An 18,938-nucleotide genomic window follows, 5' to 3' on the forward strand; every position below is an offset into this window, starting at 1 on the left:
TGCTTTACAAGAACAGTGGAAGGAAACAGGGAAACTTTGCCGCTATTCAACCAGCAACAAGTCACGGCTGTACGCGCAGATGAGCAGCGTTTGCCTTTACAGCAGAGCTCCCCACCTGTCCATCAGCAGAGCTCAGAGCGCTGGCTGCAGCACGGGGTAAAAGCCAAACACTGTTCACCTGCAGACACTGCAATGACACACAACTGGTCGAATATTGACAAAATTTGACTTTGACTGACTAATTTCTTTTTCTTGTGTTGCCTGATGATGTGGTGGCTCGGTTTCACACTGTGATCTGTACGTTCTTCTAATGAGTGAGTTTTACATCATGTATAAATCTCTCAAACACACACTGCAGACCCATTCATCTGTTTCTTTCTGAGATCAACTTTTTATTTCTCAAAAGATTTCATATTCAGGGAATGCAGTTCAGGACAACTTGGGCTGCATGTGAGCTCCGGCAGCTGGACGGACGATCACAAAGGGGTGGAGCCTAGAAAAGGGTCAATTGAGAGTGTCGAGGCTTTATATAAACAAGAGTGCATCAATCGTCATCCTTTGCAGTTCACAAAAAACATGGTCAAAAGTGTGTGTGTGTGTGTGTGTGTGTGTGTGTGTGTGTGTGTGTTTGTCTCTGCACACAAACCTCTGTCTGGACCATGTTGACTCGTTGTGATCTCAGCTCTCGGATGCAGTTGAAAATGTCCACCACGCCTTCATTCTCTGCCATGTCCAACATGATGTCCACTGCAATGAAACAGCCCGTCCTCCCTGCACCAGCACTGTAGAGACAATTAAGTAACCATGACACTGACACAAATACTGATCTGCTGAATGAATGTAAACATGTTGTTTACAGTGTTTGAACAAAGATGAATGCTGTTAGTTTTTCCTGCTCAGAACAGAAGATAAATGCAGAGATGTGTCACTGATAACTGTTATTGATAACTATCACATTTTCACAAAAAAAAATAAGAGAGTCAAAGTGAGACTTTCTTGTTTTGACTTTTAGTATAAATTAGGTGCCAGAGCGCATAAAACAGCATCAAAATAGAGCTTGTTTATCAAAAAAGCTTGTTTATACCCCACACCCCCCTGGCTAAGCCCAGAGTGTCCTACAATGTTAGAATTTTCCAAAAATCCTAAAAACATCCTAAAATCCCAGAAATGTCCTAAAATCCTAAAATCCTAACATCCTAAATTCTAAAATTTATCCAAAAAATCCTAAAAATGTCCTTAAATCCTAAAATAGTCTTAAATTCCTGGAAATGTGCTGGGAATCCTTGAAATGTCCTAAAATCCTAGAAATGTCCTGAAATTCTGAAAACATTCTCGGGGCTGCTGCGACTGGCCGCTTCCCTCCTGTCATTAAAAAAAAAAAAAAAAAAAGGTCCCGGTCTGCGTAATGCCTGAAGTACACTTGAGGTTTAGTATGAGGGCGGAGTCTCTCCCTCGCTCCGTCTCACTCACACGCACAAACACTTAGAGACTTTAACACGCCGTGTCAGATGTTAAGGTGGCACATCCTGAACAGTAATGCCTGGAGGGAAAAGACGGATGGAGGGACAGACGAACAGATGGATGGATGGACTGAATGAGCAAGGGACAGAAGGAGGGAGAAAGAGGAAATGGTGGAAGGAGGATAGTGATTGGGAGTGATAGAAGTGGTCGTCACACGGGAGAGATCAAGGGAGGAAAGGAGGGATGGAGAGAGAACTGAGAGGATGAGGAATGGAGGGATGGGGGAGAGGGAGGGGAGAAACCTATCTTTCACTTTGCAATCCCCCCGACAGTTCCCAGAGACAGCCAGAGAGGGAGAGAGAGGGAGAGAGAAGGGAAGACAGAGAGGAGAAAGAGAGAAAAGGAGGGAGCGCCTCGGCAGATTACCTGTCAACCTCTGTGATTAATGTTGAGACCAGAATACTGCTGGGCCTCTGTGTGCGTGTGCATGTGTGCATGTGTGTGTTAGAGAGCCTCATGACACAGGCCAATAGCGTCAGAGTGCCCCCGGAAATTGGAAGTGACTGCCATAACTTCCCGCCTGTCCGTCCACATACTTTTACTATGGCTGTCTGTTTGCATGTCTGCCCGCCTCGTTTGTCTGTCCCCAGATTTCTTCCACTCTGCCCGTGTGTGCCGTTTTTCCCTCTAACTGCCTGTCTGTCTCCGTCCCTGTGTGTGACCCTGTCTCTGTCTGTCCTGTTAGAAGAACTGGATCCAACAAGTGTGTGTGGACACACTGATGCTGCATGCAGGTGCACCTCTGGATTCCTTTGCTTTGAGGGGGTTTTAATAATATCTCATAATCGAGTTTTTATAAAAACGGACTACTGATGATTAACCCTTTGTGTCTGTTTGGCACATTTTCCATGGTTTTTATTATTTTCTTTTTTTATATAATTTTGGCTGTATTCACTCATATGGCATATATGTTGGTGAGCCTGTGTATTTTTGTTTGTTCAGCATAAAAAAAACATGCATTGTATTATTTCTGGGTGTCATTCTGGGCTTTTGCCTTGGAATTTGTAAATTTTGCTGTTTTCCACCTGATAAATAAATAACTAATTGTGTCTCAATGTCATGTTTGCATTGCATTTCAACATTGTATGGCTGCAGTCAACCCAAAAAATCTTGGTTCAAATCAGCTTCAGCCTGCAGTCTTGCCTTGTATACATTTTTCAGGCAGGTGAGGGAGGAAACGTCACTTTCGGAGTGATTTTCAAAATGTTGAGTTGGTGCAAAAGACAAAATATTTTGGATTTATGTCAATATGTATTTTCAGACATTTACATATTTAAGATAAATAAATAAATAAATAAAGCAATTATGTGGCAGCCCCCCTGCGATAACTCTGAGGACCCTCTAGGGTTCCTGAACCCCCTGTTGAAGACAAAGGCACTAATCAGAGTGACTACGCTGCATATTTGCTGTTTTTTTATTCTGGTCCACTCACATGAACAGAAAGAGAAAAAAATAATTGAAGAAATATATTTGTTGGAAAAATAATTATAAAATGGTTTTAAATTAGACCAAATCCAGTCCATGTAATTTGTGGTGAACTGGCAGGAACACAGAAAAAGAAAAAAGAAAGGAAAGAAAAATTCTAAATTGATGAGCATTTGTGAACAGGTACAGTGACTCCATGAGGGTCCTTTGTATCTACAAAGCACTAACAGTAGCAGGTTCGGGACTTATTCCCTGTGTGGCCGCCCCATTCTTAGCTCTGTGCTGTATTAAAGCGGACCACCAAGTGGAATAAACGTATTTTAAATACTCATGCCAATATGAGGTATCTACTCCAAACCCTTTTTTCATAGCTTGTCAGAGAGCTGAGCTTTTTAAAGCGTGTTCCTGCTGACAGCCTGGCCCCCACTGCTGAACTGTTATGTCCCATAAACAACAGAACATGGAGGTTAAATATACTGTTGCCATGGAGATCTTATACCTGTCACTTTTTTCAGTTTTTTTACTTCCTCTATTCCTGGTAGATGATGGTGGTGATGGGATGAGAGTGGGGTGGGAGGTGAATTTCTTTTGTTTTTTTTCTATTGCCTACTTTTTAAAGGTTAACGGCATTGATCTAATACCAAGAGACACTGGTGTATGTGTGGGAGTGAGCGTGATCCTTATCATTGGTACAGATAACCGGTGCTATTGTGTTAACTGAGAGGGAAACAGAAAAGATGAAAAAGAAGGGGCAAAAGCGTGGGAGGGACAGTGAAACAAAGACGGACATGTTGAAGCTGATATCTGATTAAATGTCTATCGGTGTGATACTCAATTTACAGCCCGCGGGCCAAATCTGGCCCTCGAGAAGGTGCCGGGTGGCCCCCCAACAATTTTCTAATTCACAATAAACAATTAAGTGTTTTAAACTACACATTATAGTTGTGCCTTTTGTATACAAGGTGTCAGAGTGCATAAAACAGCATCAAAATAGAGCATATTTAGCAACGAAAAGGGCCAGTGGAGGATCAAACGCACCTCCCCAACACTAAGTCCCCAATGTCCTAAAATCCAAGCATCGTCATAAAACCAGAGGAATGTCCTTAAATTCTGGAGTCATCCTAAAATCCAAGAAAGGTCAAAAATCTTAAAAAATGGCCCTAACGGCCCCTAAACAAAACAAGTTGAGTATCCCTGCTCTATTGTTTTCAGTCACACTGACCTTGAATCATATTCATTGAATTAAACATTGTTGGAAAGAGAAGATTCGTAGCTTTCTTGTGATATCAGTATTTCTTTTGTACTTGAAATATTTAGCAAAATCTGTCACATTAAATCATGATTGTCCCTGAGGCAAGACCAAAAATTGAGATTCTGACACGTTTATCAAGAAATGATAACATCCAACTTGTTTTGATGGAGCGTGTTAACGGTTACCAGCTGGATTAGCCATCTTATTTATTTAAATTTAAAAATGAGTATTGGATTTGAAAATTGATCTTCAGCTCAGGTCGGAGACTAAAAAGTGAGCCGTCACGTTGAGTCGATATCATGCTTTGAAATAAAATATGTAATGCATTCAAAGCAGCTACACCTTGTGCTTATTTATGTGCTCAGTCCTAAAATTGGCCCTGCAAAACCCTTTTTCTCTCTGCCACGCCGGTGAAAGAGCTGTACGACTGAGTGAGTGTTTGTTTGTCCTTGTCGGCTCTGAGCAGCCACTGACCAACAGCATCAGGGAATTAAGTTTATCTTCTCTACAAAAGCTGTGTGTACTTCAGTGTGCGACTGTGTTCTTACCTGCAGTGTGCCACTATAGGCCCAGCATCAGGCGGGTTGAGGAACTTGACCTGTCGTATGAAGCCGAGCAGTCCGGTGGCGTAACAGGGAACGCCGTGGTCGGGCCAGCTGGTGAAATGAAACTGACGGAGTTCACGGATCTCATGGTGACCCTTCTGAAAGACACACACGGGAGAGATGTTGCAGCTCAGTTGTATATTGTACTTGTAATTAACAATTGTCTGCCACTGTCCTCTCTAGATGAGGACGAACGTATAGAGCTTAAGAATGTTATCGTGGCTCTTTTGGGAGAGACTGACAAGAAGACATATCATGGTTCAGCAGCCTAATGTACACCAGGGATTTCAGGGATCTAGGGGCCATTCTGCCACTTTGGCTTCAGATGGAAAATAAATCGATCTCGTGGATGTCAAGGAGGCACTTTGGGCCACTTCTGGGAATGAGAGACAGGAAGACTTATCGTGCCTCATTTGCCTAATTTACTGGGGAGATTTGAGGAAACTGACGGCCATTTTGGCTCCGCAAAAAAGATTAATTGATTTCACAAATCTCACGATGGCCCTTTAGGGAAACACTTACAGGGGGGGAAATGCCATGGTTCAGTTAAGCTGCCTAATTTACACAGAGATTTTTAGATAATAGTCATGTCTGCTCCTTTCTGTGTAGATTTTAAGGCATCTGAAAGCTTAAAAATACTGTTTTCTTAAGAATTCAACACTTGAACAAAATGAAAAAGGGAGTGAGCTTTCACAGAACAATTAAGTTTTTGTTATAATTTTATGATGTGCCAAAAGACATTCACTTCAACAGTAGACAAGAACACTGCTGGAAAGAGAGAATTTTAAATAACACGATAAAAAAAATGGACTTCACACCACTTACTGGGCCTGTTCTTTGAGAAAGACACAGAAAGAGAAATTTTGCCACATAACAATGGAGATTACACTAACATGAGTAGGAAACAAGAGCCATTGTGGCTGCCCAGAAAATAGCATCTCGACATTTTAATAATGAACTTTCGCATACAAAGAGGGCCGTTAAATGCTTCCCTGTCAAAAAATGCCAATATCAGAAGCTTCAGATGACACTCTGATGGTTAACAGAAAGCAGTATTGTCTCACATCAGGGTGGCTCCCTGTGATACAGACGTAATGCCACAAAACTGTAGCACACTTAACAAATAAAGACACTAAAGAACTTGTGTTCTGGATCAGTTCAGATGCCACACTAAATGACTGGAAGTCCCAGTAACATTATTTTGTTTCTTTTGTTATGGACAGATTCCCAAAGATCCTTTTGTGAACAGTTATCCCAAGATCTAGATCACAGGTCATCAGGAGCTATTGGGTGCAGCTGGGATGTTCTCCCTCAGCTGACTGCAATCAGCTTTATAAAGGGACTGCGGTTCCCTTTGCTCGGTCGGTTGTGTGTCTTAGAGTCAACACCTTCAGTTGGCTCTCTGTGTTTTCAGTTTTGAGTGAGAATCTGCATTGGGTGTGTTTGAGATTATTCTTTTGCCCAGTTTCGATACTTTTTCCCCCCCCCCCCCCGTCCAGTAACTCCCACTTCTCCTCTGGTTTTGGGTCCAATCCTTTTGTTAGTCTACCATTTTGATAGAATTAGTGGGTGGCTGTAAGGAGTTTTATTCCCACTGCCACCTTTTAGAAACCAAGGGAGCATTTTGTTTTGACCCTTTTTTGCTATTAATGCAGTGATTTGTTAATTTCCCAACCTGCGACCCCTGTCCTTCAGGTTTTGTTTTAAGGGGAAACGTCACACTTTCTTTCAGTGAAGTATTAGTGAAGTGAGTTAGGGAAGAAAACAGATGTAATTTTCTCAACCCAGTGTGTGACATTGTTCTTCACAGTAAGACAAGAAAAATTTTAGAATCAAAAGCAAATATTTTTAGTGCTATTTATCAGTCTAGATTTGTTTTGGTGTGAGTTGCTGAGTGAGGAAAACTGAATAGCAATGTCTCAAGACTGAACAGAAATGTCTCAAGAAATAACCCGCCAACCAAATCAGCAGGTGCAACAAAGTGTGCCTCTACTCAGGCTTGTGACAACACAAGAGGTTAACATTTATTTAGTATAGTTTTTGATTGATTCAGGTCCAACTCTTGACCTTTGTGTGCAAAGTATTAAAAATTCTACATATCGTGTATAAATACACACAGTGTCCACCCTCTGAAGGTTGAAATTGCAACTGAATTTTGCTATTGGCTGATTCGTGTAGCAGGAGCCTGCATTGATCACCAACCAAGCCCTCTGTCGCTGCCCTCTCAAGACTATTTTGTGTGTGAGCAAGGAGCAGGGAGGTGCTGTGGATCAAGAGGCGGCATGATTGGGTAAAAAAGCCCAGCCCACATTTTTAGCTACTTTTAAATGGTGTCCTCCTCGGTTGAGCTGTAACGTTAGCTAGCTCAGTGGTGGAGCTTGGAGTAAATACACATTTCCGTCTACGCTGTGATGCAGTTTTTAAGTGGAGTTCAGTAAAGAGAATACAGTTCCTTTATAAAACTGCTCATAACAAGTTCTGTGGGTTATCTTGAATAACTGGGCCATGATCTCTGGAAAGAGACATTGCTGTTGAGTTTTTTCATTTTTAAAATTTTTTTAGCTGCTTTACAAGCTGAGTGCCAACACTCGGTAATTCACACCATAACAATCTAGATCAATAAATTGCACTACAGCTAAGAGAAATAATCTGTATTTTGACTTTGGGCTAAACTATCCTTTTTGGTTTAACTATATGAATACACATTTATGTTGAAGCTTGCTGCCAACATTAATGTATCTGATCCAAAAAAGGAATGCAAGTGGACTGGATGTCATCAACATGAAGAAGTTTAGGTGGCAGTGGTGATCATGGGGTGTCAAATTTTTAGTTTAAGTTTTTCTATTATCTAGCAATGACTAAATAATCAAATATATATAATATAATGACAAAGATATTATAAGGATATATATTAAATGTTTTTCAAGGTGTTGATATCAGATCCTTGCACCACAGCAGCCTTCAGGCTGAGAGGCCTTGCTTTTAGCTTCCTACTCTGAATTCTGACCCACATCTCTCAGCACTAGATGTGGAAATATCTCAACGTTTTGACAGCTCTGGAGTGCAGCATAAGATATGTATGACCCTTTCTTCTGCTTCCAGAGGTTCATTTTATCTCCACAGCACTACATGTTTCTGCTTCGATAATTCAAATCCATTGATTCCATTAAACAGTTTTAAAATAACCAGGGATTAAACGGAGGGAGATATAACCTCCTCAGCTCAGTTAAATTTCTAAGAATAGAAGTGGGAGAAAAATTGCGATTGCAGTTCCCATACTGGCTCTAGTAGATGGACAAGGTTTTAGTGAAGTCTTTGTTATGGCATATGCCCTATGGTTAACTGGGAAGCTGGGATAACATGAGGAGAAAGACAGCAGGTCAAGAAATAGCCAGTGAGTGGTGAGGAGCAGAGGTCAGGGACGAGAGTGCATGAGGGAATGAGAGATTTACTAAGATAGAGGGAGAGTGTGGGTGTGGGGAGTGATGAAGAGACTGATATGACAAAGAAAAAGGAGGAAGGGAAGGATAGAGGGGAGAAACACAGATATTAGAGAGAGTGTGAGAGGCGTGGAGGCAGAGAGGAGAAAAATAAAACCCCAAACCACGAGGTGATTTGATAACTCGACATTCCATTGATTTGCTCTCTTGAGATGTTGAAATTACTTCTCTCAATCGATAGACGGCGTTTCAACACAGCCAGGGCCTCAAATCCATGACTGGTTGGCCAAAAAAAAAAGAAGCAAAAAGCTGAAACAACCACAACATTAAGGTGGTTGACATGTTGGAAATGACAATAAGGATGTAGAAGCACTTTAAAGTCTCTTCACTTTGACAGACACTGATCTCTGTGGCAGTAAACGCCTGCCTTCAAATTTCTTATTGAGGCTTATTTGCATTGGTTAAGAGACAAATAATATATATCATTGCTCTTCATTGAACCTGCATTTAGAGCTGGGTGATAAAATTAAATATGCTTTAGACCAAATACCTTGATATCAATACTGTGACAATTATGTATCATTCTGTGTCCCCTCTCTAAATTCAAAACTTCAGAGGGTCCATGAACGCAGCGCAGGCCGAACTATTCATGGGTTCAGTTTTTCCTCGACAGCAGTTTTTTTCATCATGGGCTGGGTAACTGATCCATCGTTAAGGTCAGAGACTCAGCACTGTTAACGTTTAACTTTCTCTTTTACCGCACCTTTTGTTCTGCTGCTCTGTCTGTGCCCAGAGTATGGTGTGGTTCAATGAATAACCAAACAGTATCTATATTCCAATAGCATTCCCAATCAACAGACCAAATCTGAAAATGTAAAATCAAAATATGGTGCCAGATGTTTTGATCACAGTGGGCCGCCAAACAGCCTGTTCTCATTCCAAAGCTGTCAAATGCAGCCGCTTTTGCAGTGCTTTCAGCGCAAGATCCCAATGCCAAAAGCCAACTTTTGCGTCTGCATGATATGCCACTGGACAGCGTCAGCTGAGAGCGTGGCCCGGACAGAGCTGTTCAAAGTGTGATTATATGCCGATAGATGGCTGGATGGCACCTGTCGTGCCTGCATGATACGCCACCGGACAGCGTCAGGTTGAAACAGTGCTGGTAGCAATGTATTATAATGACCAATCCAGTCCATTGCAAAGCGGCAATATGTAACGACTTGGGAAGGGAATGTGTTAAAATGTGTGGGAAACCCAGCCCTACCCTCTTTCTCAAAATGTATTTACAGCTTTTGGTTTTAAAAGTAGGAGCCAAAAATGCATTATACCCTTTAATAACAAGGTCACATGTTCCTTGTCTTAGCAGATAATGCACGTTACTTTAGTGGCAAAGCTGTTGCTGTCCTCTAAATGTCTCTATGTCAGAAAATACGGGTATAAACCTCTCTGACTGCCTTTTAAAGGTTGTTTTTCATGTGAGCAATCGGAGAGTTACACCCATGTGGATATAGTTCTTTTTACTATGTTGTATTGTTGTTATTCTATTGACTTTCTGGAACAACTTGTGATAACTGAACAAGTAAGGCGTCCAATTTTCCTGAAGGTCACTCTGACATATACACCTTCAGTTGAAAGCTGAACCTGTGACCTTGTAGTTTAACTACAAGTTCTGACATTGGTAGGATTTTCTGTGTTGTGGACACAAAGACACAAAATCCCTTTTTCAATAGGTGTTTCTATGTCCTCCATATAAAAGCTTGAGTATAATTCCAACATTCTAAACCATGTCTAAGATTAAGAATAAATCATAGAAAGTTAACATATATGGTTCTAAAAGTGAAGAATGAATGTGATGGGGACATATCTGAAGAGAACTGGGACGACAAACTACTAACTGATTCCTTTTAAAAGAACATTTTTGTAACACAGTTCTGTTTCTAGTCTGAAACAAGCTTCAGGCTGGCTCCAAGAGTAATTCAATCCCCATAGGCCATCATGCTAAAATGCCCAATTTCATTTCAGTGGACTTCCACTTCTACATATTTCACTCTAAGGATGCGGCTACAGTGATGTCAACAAATGCACATCTCGGAATTACGCTGCATATGGTTATGTTTCGACAACAAAAGCGCATGGTAACCAATGTCGGGATATCAACAAAAACACATGCTGGCATGGATGGTTAGGGTTAGGTGAAAGAGGCACATAGTAAGGTGTAGAAAAAAAACCCATCACATTCAGATGGGAAGTGAACACTGGACTTCCACATGAAAGTCCAGGGTTTGTTTGATCCATCCGCTGTCCCTCCAACCTGCCCTATAGGGACCCTCATCCTCCTTACATTACAATGTTACCAACACCATTTCAACCTGATGCCATCCAGCGGTGTATCATGCGGACACGACTGGTTCTGTCCGGCCACATTCTCAATTGAAGCTGCCCATCCACATATCATGCTGCCGTGGCAGGTGCCATCCAGCTATCCAGCGGTGTATATAAACACCACAAATAGTTCTGTCTGACCGTGTTCTCAGCTGATGCCATCCAGGAGTGAAAGGTGGATTTTGGCGTTGGGATCTTCTGCCAAAAACACTGCAAAAGTGGTGGTATTTGAAGACTTCATAATGGGGACGGGCTGGAAATAAACATGTTTGCAGCCTGTTACAAAAACTGTTTTGGTCTCCATCGCTAACTTCAAAATTTATGACAACTATGAGAGGGCGAATTTTTATTTAACTCGCCTGTTTACATTTTATTAAGGCTTAAAGTTATACAAGTTTTGGGTGTCTTCAGATAGTGTCCTCTGCGTTTCAATCAGCCCCCCTGGCTCCATAGCACCAGCCAAAAAACCAAGATAGCAACAGCCAAAATGTCGTCCACAAACCAATGGGTGACGTCATTGAAGCTACATGGATTATTTATACAGTTAAAGGCCTGAACATTAGTCAGACGCCCAACACCTATGTGGATGTCCACTGGCTGTAAAGTCTTATATAGCCATTTCTCTTTGAAGGCGCCGATCAATCCAAGTCTAAACAAAATTACTGGACTACAGCTTTGATTGAAGATGCTTCAGAGATTGGTGGGAAATAATACAGGTATTATCCCCATGAGGCAGCAGTGGGTCAGATCCACTCAAAGTGGAAAACACAAGTGAAATGAAAAACAAGGAGTACTTCTATTCAATCACATCCTCATGTGAACACAGTCGAGGAGTTTTTATGGGGGTTTCAGGCATGGTTAACAAACAATGCACTTTAGGGAATATTCCTCCAGTTTGACATAAACAGCCTGGTTTGTGCATATCTCTCAAACCATCTGTCCTATCCGGCTAATATGCGTATGAGCCGGTCAACCAAGCTGTGTTTGTTGGCCTGTAGATCTGTGTACGCTGCTCATTCTTGCCCTGTACAGTTTGGTCTCTGCTGTGGTACGCAATTGTTTGGATTCTCCAGATCTGAGTGCCATAGACCAGATTACTCTTCTGCTGCTTTGGATGGGGTCCATCGGGTGAACTAAGCCCTCTGGCAGTTCCTTGTTGGGTTCTAAAAATTACTGAGAAAGTGTGTGTTGTACAAATTTTTCAAATACTCTCTTGCACTCTAGCTACGTTTTAGACCACAAGGCTGTGTTTTTTTTGTTTTTTGGTGCCAGTCGCAGCTGTGGCTCAGATGGTTGTGTGGGTTGTCGAAAAATTGGAAGGTTGGTGGTTCGATCCCCAGCTCCTTCATCTGCCTGTCAAAGTATTCTTGGGCAAGATACTGAACCCAAAATGGTTTCTGATGGCTGTTCCATCAGTGCGTGATTCTATATGAACGATTAAAAACAGATGTCATCTTGTGCAGTAGCCTCTGCCATCAGTGAATCAATGTGTGTGTGAATGGGTGAATGTGACTCGTAGTGTGAAAGCGGTTTGAGTGGTGGAATGACTAGAAAAGTGCTACACAAGTGCAGGTCCATTTACCATTTATCAGTTGTTTGTCTGATAGAGTGCTCTCGGTTAAAGCTGCTTTCAGATTTAACAAAGGTCCAAATAAGAAGACAAGATCTGGACAAAATCAGATCAGGATAATCATTTGACATTGGGCTCTTTTTTCTCCAACCTTCAATCAAGTGTCAGTGGATATGACTTTTACCTTGTGGTTTAAAAGTTAACATTATTTTCAGTGCTTTGCCTTTAAGTGGATTGGATGACTCTAATCTAAAAAAAAAAAAAAAGTGTGCAAGCTGCTGGCCAGTCTATCTGGGTTTTGACCTCAGCCTCCGAAGTGTTACTATCCACTTAGTTTAAGCAATATGTTTAGGAAAATTTCCACTTTTGCAGAGAAAATTAATCAATCCAGTTTATGGTCATGTATTCTCTCCAAGCAAGGTAGAATGAGAGTGTGCTTCTCTGGGATTGAGGTTCAATATTAATAACATAATTTACTGGAGGTGTAAGGATCCACACTTGATCAATGTATCGATTCAATAACCAACAATCCAATATCATCAAAACAAAGTGAAAATGCTGATCCATATCATCATCTTTAAAGCATGTCTTAATTCTAACTTCTAACAGCGGCAGACAGATGATGGCAAAAAGTCAAGAAAAATATAATGACAGCAATGTTGGAAATAAATCAGTTTTAGTTGTTAAAGCAGAATCTAGCTCAGATTAAAAACAGCCTGCAACTTAGCCAGAGCCTCCTTGATGGTTAAATTGGCACAATATAACAGTGTCATCCAAATTAAAATGAAAAAGGTGTTTTCCATATTTTGATCTAGAAATTTAATATATATGTTGAAAATAAAAGCTGACCTTAAACAGAACCCTGGGGAATCCCATTGCAAGTGTTTAGCCAGTTAATAGTATGTCCTTCAAATTGGACACATTGAGACCTTTCTCAGAGGTAATTCACTATCAAGCCCACTGCCTGGTCAGATAGAACAATACTAGTCAATCTCTGTATTAAAATAAAATGGCCATTGCTTAAGCTAATACTGTGTAACAAGTAATAAACAACTGTTTTGTCTATGAACCTTGGCAAGAATTGAGCCAAATTGTATAGCTTTGTGAAATGTTCTTGTTGTTAATCCATGTTTTATGACTGTTGGGAGAAGTTTGCCCTCAGGGCTTTAAGCCAGATAACCCATAAATTTTGGAAAAAAGATCATAATTTGGGTTAAAATTAAAAGATTTCTCCAGACATGGCTTTTTTGTCTTTTGTTATCTTTTATGGCCAAAAGCAACAAAGTCAGGGGTGGCAGCTTCTTCTGTAACAGTTATGTTAAATGGGCATATGATATATTCTCATATCGATCACAAGCCCCTGAATTGAATCAAATCGAAATTGTATTGTGGTGGACTTGGTGATAAAAGCAAATATCAAATTGTTGTCCAAAGAATTGATATTATATTGTATTGTGATGACACTAGTGATTTACACCCAGACATTTATATGGCACTGAGACTGCATACCTAAGATGCATGAGCGTGAGTTAAAATAGTTCAGGTTCAAATGGTTAAAACAACATACAACTAAATTAAAAAACCCAAAACAATAGAACAATGGCAGAAGTTATAAAAAAAGATGCCCAAGGATAAAACATGCGAGTTAAGAGGCACGTCTCAAGTTGACTTGCTGATAATCAGAGTGAGATGGGTCAGTTATTCAGCAGCCTAATGGCCTGTGAGAGGAGGCTGTTTAAAAGTCCTGAACACTGTTTAACAAATGAACGCTTTGGAAAGAAAACTTTTTAGACTGTTGGGCAGAAACAGACTAACTACCTCTCTCACCCACAACTATCGTGTGACTCATTCTGACACTCAAACGAGTGTGATCCGCCTGTTTCTCACCTCTCCTTCTATGCACTTTCTCTCTCTCACACACACATATATACACACACACACACACATTTACACAGATTTTCTCTTTCTTTGAGCCTTACTCCATCGCCCTCTCTTCCTCACTGCTTGGTTAATCTCCTTGGACGTGCCATTAATAAACCTTTTCATTAAGATCCTGTTCTCAACATTCACTGCAATTAAAGCTATTTAACTGCAGTGCAGAACCTGTATACTCTCTCTCTCTCTGTTCCCCTCTCTATTACTTTCTCTTTGTTCTTCACACTCATTCTCACACACACACAGTCACAGAACCCACCGTAGTTTAAAGATGGAGAATTTTGTATTAATGAGTGTGTGTGTGTTAAGTGTGTTTGTGCGTATTAATGCATACTGCAAAATGACAGACATTTCAAAGTCAGCTTTCCTTTGAATTTCAGGGTACTTGCACACAAGCACAAACACACACACACACACACACACACACACACACACACACACACACACACACACACACACAGGCGTAGAGGTGGTATGGATTAATGGCTTGCTAAACGAGCTGACAGCGAGGACTTGACGACTCGTCTTCATAAGCTGCTTTTGCACGAGTGAAGGGGGAAGGAAATACAGGATAGAAAAAAGAGAGGGATAGACAGAGGTGCAGAGAGCAAGGTTCATTACACATGTTTACCGATAAATTTCCATGACTTTGAGGCCAATTTTCAAGATCATACATTCTTTGAACTGACCACTGATACTCCTTCTTGGTTCTTTGTCATTATAACTGTTTAAAATACATATATATATATATATATATATATATATATATATATATATATATATATATTTGTATGTATATATGTATATATATTATGTATATATATATTATTTTTAAAAAGGGATTCAGAACAGGAGTAGAAAAGAATATTTCAATATCATTTAGGGACTGTTTGTTTTTTTGTGAGCGGGAGTGCAAAGGGGGGAGGCATTTCAAATATTTTCTAAGCACTCGGGAGGGAATTAGGTTTTAGTTTTTTTTGTTTTTGTCATGCTTTATTTTTATTGTATTTAATTTACCACCATTTTTTAAAGAAAATGGCCTCTAATTTCATGGAAGTTTTTGATACATTTTTAAAATAAAAAAAAATGTGGTGATTTTTTAGGATTTAAAGATAAAGATTTTTTGTCTTAAAAAAAAAGGTGAATTTAAAAAAAAAATCTTTTTAAGAAAAACTTGCAGGTCAGCAGGTTTGGAAGACCAAAAATTACACAATTTATCACAACCAGAAACTCTAAAAACAAAAAAGTATTGCTGGATTTAAAAATTTCCAACAGTCCTTGAACATATCACGTGTTATTATACAGGTTTGTGAAAAAAAGTTCTATTACTTTTTCAGAAAATTTAGGATATTCTTATTTTTTCAACAAAATTCAGACCTGGAAATTGCTATTTCCAAATGCCCTCACTTTTCTGACTTTTAGGTGTTTGATAATAAATGTATGTTTGTACATGATTTTATTAATTTTTTTATTAATGATCCCATGTAAAATACCATTGTTGAATTCTAATAAAAAGTCATGAATAGAAGTGAAATTAAATTTAAAAAAAAAACAAACAAACAAAAAACAGAGAAAAAAACGTGACATGGAGATGAGAAGCAACAGAAAAAAGGGACGACACTCGAAAGATGTCGACGAAGTCGTCTGCAAAAATCAAAGATTTGGATCAGAGCCTGTTTCTCTCATTGTGAAGTGTGTTTCTGCTTTCTCTCTATTCACTGTGCGGAGCCTTGGAGAACATCACAACAATGATGGGACATTCTTCCACATGCATTCGTTTGTTCTCCTCTCAAATCCCTCCCGCCTGATCACAAAGGCCCCAATTACGGATTCGAGCCTCCTCTCAAACAGTGAGAAACAAACAAGTAACACTCCTTGCTCGCTTCAAATCCTCGATCACACATGGGCTGTAATGATAATCCAGGTTTTATGTTGAGAAAAAATGGAAGTAACATGAGGGAGACTGAGCAGCTGGAGAGGATGACAGGGTTCAAATAACATCTGGGGTGTTGTGGGAAATGTTCTGTAAATCATATTCTGTTTATTTTGTCGGATGATGTTTGCTTGTTTACCTTTTGGACGGTGAATGTCCTTATGACGTATTCAGCCAGAGGTTCGGTTTCTATCAGGGTCACCTTGATGTCTCCATAAACTTCCGTTTCATCCGGCCAGTAACGCACACACTTCACCTGGAAAAGACAAGTTACGTTCATACCATGTAGTGAGGTAAGTATCACATGCTGGCCACATAAAGACCAATTGTTGTTTCACGTGTGGCATTTGAGATATTTTGATTTGAAATGACTGGATAACATTGTAAAGTCATTTAGAAGATTGCACTAAAAAAACCTGAGGCTGTAGTATTGTGGAGCCAGATGCGATTACTTGTAGCTAGACTACACATCTGGATATGTTTGGAGTCATGATAGCCATCACCAGGCTTTTGTTCCAATTATGTTGCATTTTTTGTTAGGTTTACTGCATCCGCCACCTACGGCTCTGGATTAGTGCGAACAGTTGTTTTACGATTTCATTATTGTTGAAATGGACTGTTTTGGCTGCCTCTGTGAGACTGTCGACACTGTGACCACTGAAATAATCAGCCAGTTCTTCAAATGCCGCCACTTTTACAGTGCTTTTGGCGTAAGATCCCGATGCCAAGAGGTACCTTTGTCACTGAGAACGTGGCCGGATGGTTCCTGCTGCGAATGATACACGGATGGTCGGCATTAGCTGAGAATGTACTTCGACAAAACCTGTCACGTCTATATGATACGCTGTTGGAAGGCATCAGGTAGAAACGCTGATGGTAATGACATAATGTCACGAGCACAAAGGTCCCTGCTGAGTGGTAGATGGATCCAACAAACCTCGGACTTTCATGCAGGAGTCCAGTGTTTGCTTTCTACTCCTTACCCTCTTTTGCCTAAACTGAACCATGTTAGCCAGCATGTGCCTGGCTTTTGTTGCCTAAATATAACCACATGCAGCATCATCCCGCCATGTGCTTATGGTGACATCACAGTAACCCCATCTTGTAACGCAAAAAGCAGACAAAGAAATATACCTATAGTGTCATATGTAGAGACGGAAGTCCACTGCTTGGACGACAGGCGGAAGTACAAAGTGTCTGATTATACTGGTGAAGAGGGTTCACTTTTTTTTTTTTTTTGCGACATAATTGGGTTCTAAACGGCTTAAATTAATGAATTCTGTTACCTCGTGCCTCAACAGGTATTGGGACTATTCATCAAACACACACACACACACACACACACACACGATGTAATGTCTTAGATGATGAACTCACCCTGCCCACCTCCACCAGGTTGGTAACCATGACGATAGAGGCCGAGTTTTCCTGCCAGACCATCCTCCAGAAATCCCTCACCGTCTCCTGCATGGGCCCTGACACACACACACACACACACACAGACACACACACACACACAATCAGAAAAGAGATATATAAACATACCAATATTCACAGAGTATGCATACAGGTGTATGTAAGTGTAAACACACGCTCATTTCAGCGTCATACATCACCAGAGATAGCACAGACTTGCACTTAAACACACGCATAAAACACACGCACATGAATGGGGAGGCACACATGCCGGCGCAAGTGCACGCACGTGTGCACTCACACACTATCAATCCCAGATAGTGATTCGGGAGTTTGAGGTAATGGGGTCTTAAATTTGTCAGGGGGGTTTTATACGGCGGTTTAGATTTAGGAGGTTGTGGTAATAGCCTTCTAGCCCGAAAGGACGACATTTACCAGGTGGCTGCTACACACACACACACACACACACACACACACACACACACACACACACAGATTGTATCTGCACAAATGTAGAATCACGCATACAGCCATCTCACACACACTCATCACCTCAGTTTAATTACCTTGTGTGGCGATGTAATGTCTGGGTCTATGGTACCCCTGTGAGAAAGAAAAAAAGTGAGGCATAAAAAAAAAATCTCTCAATACTTTCGTCATCTCCATCTTTTTCTTTTTTCTCTCCTTCCCTTCTTTTACCTTTTCCCTTGCTGTTTTCCCAGATTGGTAAATCACTAAAAACTGCAATTCAAAACCAGCCTAACACCTCCTCCTCTCCCATCTATCCCGGGTCAACCTCTCCTTCACCATCTCCTCCCTTTATCATTACATCCCCTTCTTAAATGACACACAATCCTTTTATTTCTACATCAGTCGGTCTCTCTGTCTGCTTATTTTACTCCTTAACACTTCAACACCTTAATCGCCATCAGTTTTCTTGTGCTGCATTCAGAAATTCAGCATTCAAACCTCCTAAACTTGACAAAATTGATTTATTTTGAAAACAAGAGTAAAAAATAATGAACATCTTGGCAAGAAGTGTCCCGCAAGATGCTTAAAATTTGTAAAAGATGATCAAAAAAAAGGACCTGAAAATATTATAAGATATTATCAAAAAGCTAGGGAAAATGTCAGGTATTAGATTACTTTTTAGCACTTCAATAAGGTGATTTTTTTCTTTTTTTCTTTTCTTTTTTTTAAAAATTAATTTCTTGTTGGTTTTTTCTGGAATATTTTTGCTTATTTTCCAGTAATTTTATTGTAACTTTTATACTAATTTCTTGATAATTTTTGGTGCCTGTGGCCTTCTTCCCATGTATTTAAAACATATCAAGCCTATTTGCTCAGGTCTCAAAGGGTGAAGCCATATATTTTTCCTCTCTCTTCATTCCTCCCCTTTTCTCCTACTGAAATGATTGCTTACTCTTTCTTCATTTTAAATCCCCCCCCCTTCCCTCTC

At 40.3% G+C, this 18,938-nt stretch overlaps 1 protein-coding gene across 1 annotated transcript in view; it reads right to left on the reverse strand.

Annotated features, from left to right (window-relative positions):
* The window catches only part of ptprt (protein tyrosine phosphatase receptor type T), a 436,976-nt gene that overhangs the window by 30,676 nt on the left and 387,362 nt on the right, over positions 1-18,938 (reverse strand). Inside the window, exons 27-31 of the mRNA XM_042510188.1 lie at positions 18,046-18,082; positions 17,441-17,538; positions 16,203-16,319; positions 4,747-4,901; positions 647-782 (exon numbers count right to left, since the gene is read on the reverse strand). Of these exons, the coding sequence (XP_042366122.1) occupies positions 647-782; positions 4,747-4,901; positions 16,203-16,319; positions 17,441-17,538; positions 18,046-18,082 (543 nt within the window). The remainder of the gene's footprint in view (positions 1-646; positions 783-4,746; positions 4,902-16,202; positions 16,320-17,440; positions 17,539-18,045; positions 18,083-18,938) is intronic.

Source organism: Plectropomus leopardus, chromosome 2, assembly GCF_008729295.1.
Source record: "Plectropomus leopardus isolate mb chromosome 2, YSFRI_Pleo_2.0, whole genome shotgun sequence".
NCBI lineage: Eukaryota > Metazoa > Chordata > Actinopteri > Perciformes > Serranidae > Plectropomus > Plectropomus leopardus.